Consider the following 6,293-nt stretch of genomic DNA (forward strand, 5'->3'; position numbering starts at 1 on the left):
CCTGGGCAACAGGACCAGGCTTCGGGGCCCGCATAGGGTTCTGCCCAAGGAGAGGCTCAGGTGAGGCTGTGATTGCTGAGTACCGCCTGCTCGTCATTCTTCAGATGGAGACATCACCTGCCCCGAGGACACCTCGGTGCTCACCTGGAATGTCACCAAGGCTGGCCACGTGGCACAGGCCCCATGTCCTGAGAGCAAGAGGGGCATAGTGAGGAGGCTCTGCGGGGCTGACGGAGTCTGGGGGCCTGTCCACAGCAGCTGCACAGATGCGAGGCTCCTGGCCTTGTTCACTAGAACCAAGGTGAAGCTTCCACCCTGCTGCCCACGTGCCCCCTCCACGGCCCACCCTAGCCTCTCTAGGACCCAGCTTGCAGACCCTTTTCCCCAAGGCCCAGCCCGCAGGCTGTTCAGCTTCTCTGAACTGGAGCCCTAGCAGAGCCAGGAAGTAGGTGTGGGAGGGCTTCTGGGGGTCAACAATCTCCATGGGTCTGGGATGCTCTTCTCAAACCATCATTCCACCATGTGTCCCACTTCCTGCTGTCTCGTCTGTCTCAGCTGCTGCAGGCAGGCCAGGGCAGTCCTGCTGAGGAGGTGCCACAGATCCTGGCACAGCTGCCAGGGCAGGTGGCAGAGGCAAGTTCACCCTCCGACTTACTGACCCTGCTGAGCACCATGAAATACTTGGCCATGGTGGTGGCAAAGGCCAGAATACAGCTTGACCGCAGAGCCCTGAAGGTGAGATCTCTGAGCCACAGTGGGGGCCAGCTGGGCAGTCGGGGGCTGAAGACTCCCCACCTGTGGGCACTTCTGTCCCTCTGATGTCACCATGGGCTGTCGAGCAGCAGACCTTTCCAGAGTCCAGGGGTCTGCTCCTGGTCCATTTCTCCTCTCAGACACCACTCTCTGAGGCTGCAGAATGGAGGCCTGGCGCTGGGAGCACATGGGGGTTGGAGGCAGGCAAGGGTGTGGAGACATGAGGCCCGAGGCGTGTGTGCGCATGCAGGCGTGTGGCTATGATACAGACAGGAAGTTTCCATGGAGACACTGAAGTACGCTTGGCTTTGCTGGGCTCACCTAAATTGGCTCTCAGTATGGGCATCCATTGGTGACCCATGAGCTGCAGCCAAAAGTGTAACAAAGGGCAATGATATTACACACCGTTCACGCCTGGGAATACATAGCATGTGTGAATGCACAGACATGCGTGTGGCCATTGCCTCCAGGACATGGTGCCCTCTACCACTGCTGGTCACCATTCCTAGCTTTGCAGACCTGGAGGGGCCAAAGAATGGGAGAAGTCCCCTCTTAGAACCTGGGTGCCCCCTAGGGATGGAGGGGGAAGAAGGGTTTTCAGCAGAGGGGCTGGGTGCAGGTCAGGGGACATATCCTTGAAGATGCCCCCAGGTGGTTGGCCAAACAGCTCCCTGTTCTTCCCATCTAGAAAGTCTCCCTTCACAGGCCTGTCTTCCTCTCCCTTTTCTCTCCAACCTTGGGTTGCACACTGGACTGGGAAGGGAAGGTGTGGGGTCTGTTGTTCTCATTGCCCCCGGCTCAGTCCTGTGGGCGCCAGCAGACGGGGCTCATCTTTCTTTTGGGCGCTGCAGAATCTCCTGATTGCCACAGACAAGGTCCTAGATATGGACACCAGGTCTCTGTGGACCCTGGCCCAAGCCCGGAAGCCCTGGGCAGGCTCGACTCTCCTGCTGGCTGTGGAGACCCTGGCATGCAGCCTGTGTCCACAGGACCACCCCTTCGCCTTCAGCTTACCCAATGTGCTGCTGCAGAGCCAGCTGTTTGGACCCACGTTTCCTGCTGACTACAGCATCTCCTTCCCTACTCGGCCCCCACTGCAGGCTCAGATTCCCAGGCACTCACTGGTCCCATTGGTCCGTAATGGAACTGAAATAAGTATTACTAGCCTGGTGCTGCGAAAACTGGACCACCTTCTGCCCTCAAACTATGGACAAGGGCTGGGGGATTCCCTCTATGCCACTCCTGGCCTGGTCCTTGTCATTTCCATCATGGCAGGTGACCGGGCCTTCAGCCAGGGAGAGGTCATCATGGACTTTGGGAACACAGATGGTTCCCCTCACTGTGTCTTCTGGGATCACAGTCTCTTCCAGGGCAGGGGGGGTTGGTCCAAAGAAGGGTGCCAGGCACAGGTGGCCAGTGCCAGCCCCACTGCTCAGTGCCTCTGCCAGCACCTCACTGCCTTCTCCGTCCTCATGTCCCCACACACTGTTCCGGAAGAACCCGCTCTGGCGCTGCTGACTCAAGTGGGCTTGGGAGCTTCCATACTGGCGCTGCTTGTGTGCCTGGGTGTGTACTGGCTGGTGTGGAGAGTCGTGGTGCGGAACAAGATCTCCTATTTCCGCCACGCCGCCCTGCTCAACATGGTGTTCTGCTTGCTGGCCGCAGACACTTGCTTCCTGGGCGCCCCATTCCTCTCTCCAGGGCCCCGAAGCCCGCTCTGCCTTGCTGCCGCCTTCCTCTGTCATTTCCTGTACCTGGCCACCTTTTTCTGGATGCTGGCGCAGGCCCTGGTGTTGGCCCACCAGCTGCTCTTTGTCTTTCACCAGCTGCCAAAGCACCGAGTTCTCCCCCTCATGGTGCTCCTGGGCTACCTGTGCCCACTGGGGTTGGCAGGTGTCACCCTGGGGCTCTACCTACCTCAAGGGCAATACCTGAGGGAGGGGGAATGCTGGTTGGATGGGAAGGGAGGGGCGTTATACACCTTCGTGGGGCCAGTGCTGGCCATCGTAGGCGTGAATGGGCTGGTACTAGCCATGGCCATGCTGAAGTTGCTGAGACCTTCACTGTCAGAGGGACCCCCAGCAGAGAAGCGCCAAGCTCTGCTGGGGGTGATCAAAGCCCTGCTCATTCTTACACCCATCTTTGGCCTCACCTGGGGGCTGGGCCTGGCCACTCTGTTAGAGGAAGTCTCCACGGTCCCTCATTACATCTTCACCATCCTCAACACCCTCCAGGTAGGTGATGGGGGGTGGCTGTGTTTTTTGCCTTTTTAGATGGTCTAAGTCACTGCCAATCTCTTCTCTAGGAGGTACCAAGGTGGAGCAGAAGAAACATAGGTTCAGGAATTTTGGAAGGCTTAGGTGTGGATCCCAGTTCCTCCACTGAGTAGCTGGATAACTTTGGACAAATTACATAACCCTTCTGAGCTTTGGTTTTCTTATCTGTAAAATAATAGCTGATTTTGTTGGAGAAATCAGGAAATTGTCAGTACCCAATCCTTTGCTATCCCTTTTATAACCATAACAATAAGAAAAGCACCTGAAATGGATCCTATGCACCAAATGGTGGTAACAGAAAAATTGAGATGAGAAGCCTTAGGATGTGAATTACACAGGACAGAAGGAGCACATTGATTCGGGTGGATCCCTTCCTCCTTGACCAGCTTATCCCCATGTCCCTCTTCTCAGGGCGTCTTCATCCTATTGTTTGGTTGCCTCATGGACAGGAAGGTAAGTCTGCCCACCTAACCCCCTGCCTCACTTGCAGCCCGCAGGCCGGGGCTGTGGCTGGCATAAGCAGAGCATTTACCTCTCCTGCAGATACAAGAAGCTTTGCGCAAACGCTTCTGCCGCACCCAAGCCCCCAGCTCCACCATCTCCCTGGTGAGTTGCTGCCTTCAGATCCTCAGCTGTGCATCTGAGAGCATGTCAGAAGGCATTCCATGGCCTTCCTCAGAGGACATGGGCACAGCCAGAAGCTGAGAGAAGATTGGGGTTGTTTTTTAGAATGAGCAGTTTTCCAGTTCCAGCTCCCCACCAGTGGAATGAGCAGCCTGGTCAGAGCAGTCAGGATCAGGGTCCTGGGTTCCTGATTATCACCTGGACTCCTGCTGACTCTCTTTTCTCTGGTTTCTCCATCTAAAAATCTGCCTCCAGTTAACATTTGAAGGAAAAGTGTGGGATCAGTACTCATGGGAGTTACTGTAGCTGAGAGCAAAATTTCTAGGATTCCTGCAGCCCAGGCAGGAGTGCATGTGAGAAAGTAAAACAGATACAACCTCTTCAAGGGAGAGTTGACAATAATAATAACTGCCCTGCAATTGGGCCTTCCCACCCCTTCCTAGGCCACAAATGAAGGCTGCATCTTGGAACACAGCAAAGGAGGAAGCGACACTGCCAGGTGAGAACTAGGCTTTCTCAGGGGCAGTGTAAGCAGGGTGGATTGAGGACGGTGTGGCAAAGGGCCTCCTGGCAAAGTTCTGGAGAGAAGCCTCCTCTTTCTATACCCAGCCCACACCAAAGGGTAGGAAACAGGTTTTTCTAGGGTAGCCATTGTTAGATGGCTGGGAGACAGTGGAAATGTCAGAGAGCAGAAAGCATAGCACCTTATCTTGCTTTCCAAGAAAGCAAGAAGTTTCACCACCACCAGTCCTTGACTCGGTTTCTCTGAAAATTCCTTTTCACATTATCACACATTTAATTATCATGAGAGTCACGCCTTGAAGGGATTGCCATGGGTGGGCTTGGTATCCAGAGGGGAGGGCAGCCTGCAGAAGTTGGGCTCAGTATCCACTCACCAGCCGCAAGCTCTTTCACAGGAAGACAGATGCTTCAGAGTGAACCACACACGGACCCATGTTCCTGCAAGGGAGCTGACGCTGTGTGCTTGAACCCACCAGATGAGCCCTGGCCCAATGCTCTGAACTCTTCCCGCCTCCCGGAGCTCAGCCCTTGAGAAAGGCAGGCTTATATTTCCCTTAGTGACACTCATTTATCTTACAGCTCACCCCTTCTCATTTCTAAAGTATCCAGCAAGAATAGCAGGAAAAATTAGCTAAAGGCACCTAATGAATAAGCCTGCCTTTGCTCCAGAAATAATCGACAGATATCAAAGTGTGGAATAATTACAAGTAAACTTTCTCAACCAGTTTTTAACTACAACAATACATGTTGTGAATGAATATATTTGATAAAAATGGTTTTAATTGACCTATTCAGCGATTTCTGATTATTTCTTTTTCAATAGTTATGAAGAAAGGATGACTTACTTGACAGGAACCTCTGATCTTTCAAACATTGGAGATGAAGGGCAGAATTTGGTTTGTCTTTTCAAGTTTAGGAAAAGATGAAGTTAATTGGTCCCTCTTTCTTTAACCTTTAAAAAAATCAATATAAAATGTAAGTTTCTTAACCATATCCATGTATAGAGGCATTGATTGATATGAGCACGTTGTAAGAATAGGTTATAAAAATTTAAAGTTTAATATAAATTTCTATCAATTAATAAAGTTTAATTTATATTTAAAAATGAATACTAGAAGAAAATCTTTTTGAAGACACCAAGATATCTATCTGGCTGAATTAACTTATGGAATTCACAAGAGGAAGATGACAGGATTCTGAGAAATTTTTAAACTAGATACGTGAAAAAAGTCTGATGAATCGGTCTTTGTTAATTATGCAATTCATGGATATTTTTTATAAAATGGGACGGGGGCATTTTCTGTTAAAATAAAAATGGTTATGCTATCACGTACCGTTGAAAACACTTTTCTTACAAACGCCATGCCTTCACTTAATGATTAGTGTGAATATTTGAATTGTGTATAAATTGGCCCAAATGTTTCTATAAGTGGATTCATTATACTTTCAAAGGGAAGCCACCAATTCAGCAGGGCCATTGCAGTGTTCTCTTTTTTTTTTTTTTTTTTTTTTGAGACAGAGTCTTGCTCGGTCACCCAGGCTGGAGTGCAGTGGCGCAATCTCGGCTCACTGTAAGCTCCATCTCCCAGGTTCACGACATTCTCCTGCCTCAGCCTTCCGAGTAGTTGGGACTACAGGTGCCCGCCACCATGCCTGGCTAATTTTTTGTATTTTTAGTAGAGACAGTGTTTCACCGTGTTAGCCAGGATGGTCTCGATTTCCTGACCTCATGATCCGCCCACCTCGGCCTCCCAAAGTGCTGCGATTACAGGTGTGAGCCACCGTGCCCGGCCCCATTGCAGTGTTTCTAAGCCTCACACTCACTCCAGCCCTGTAGGAGGCAGGTGGTGACTAAGACAGGGCAAGCTCTGCCTTGCAGCATAGACATGTCTCAACCCCACTTCATTTCACTTTCACTTCACTGATAGCTACAGTTTTCATTTTATAAATTACAAAAGTATCTTTTGGTTAAAAATCCAAATAATACTCTTTCACTTTAGAAGCAACAGGGTCCCCCTTTCTGAGTGCGCTTCTGTAGATATATGTGCTCTAATTTTCCTTCGCAATTGTTTGCACATACTCAATGCATGCTCTGCTGGTAAAAACACAGAATTACAC

The 6,293-nt window shown here is 51.0% G+C and overlaps 1 protein-coding gene across 7 annotated transcripts in view; it reads left to right on the plus strand.

Moving 5' to 3' along the window:
• ADGRF3 (adhesion G protein-coupled receptor F3) overlaps positions 1 to 5,504 on the plus strand; it is a 41,427-nt gene extending 35,923 nt beyond the window's left edge. For 3 of the 7 annotated variants that reach the window (XM_063790023.1, XM_063790024.1, XM_054677740.2), the window contains 5 exons: positions 105 to 301; positions 556 to 735; positions 1,605 to 2,987; positions 3,441 to 3,482; positions 3,573 to 3,822. In XM_063790023.1, coding sequence (XP_063646093.1) covers positions 105 to 301; positions 556 to 735; positions 1,605 to 2,987; positions 3,441 to 3,482; positions 3,573 to 3,734 — 1,964 coding nt within the window. In that variant the 3' untranslated portion in view covers positions 3,735 to 3,822. Of the gene's footprint in view, positions 1 to 104; positions 302 to 555; positions 736 to 1,604; positions 2,988 to 3,440; positions 3,483 to 3,572; positions 3,823 to 4,096; positions 4,281 to 4,570 lie in introns of those variants that run through there. The other 4 variants (XM_016948194.3, XM_063790025.1, XR_010149598.1 and 1 more) reach the window with 3 other exon arrangements.
• Positions 5,505 to 6,293: the final 789 nt, after the last annotated feature.

This window comes from Pan troglodytes, chromosome 12 (assembly GCF_028858775.2).
Source record: "Pan troglodytes isolate AG18354 chromosome 12, NHGRI_mPanTro3-v2.0_pri, whole genome shotgun sequence".
Classification (NCBI taxonomy): Eukaryota; Metazoa; Chordata; class Mammalia; order Primates; family Hominidae; genus Pan; species Pan troglodytes.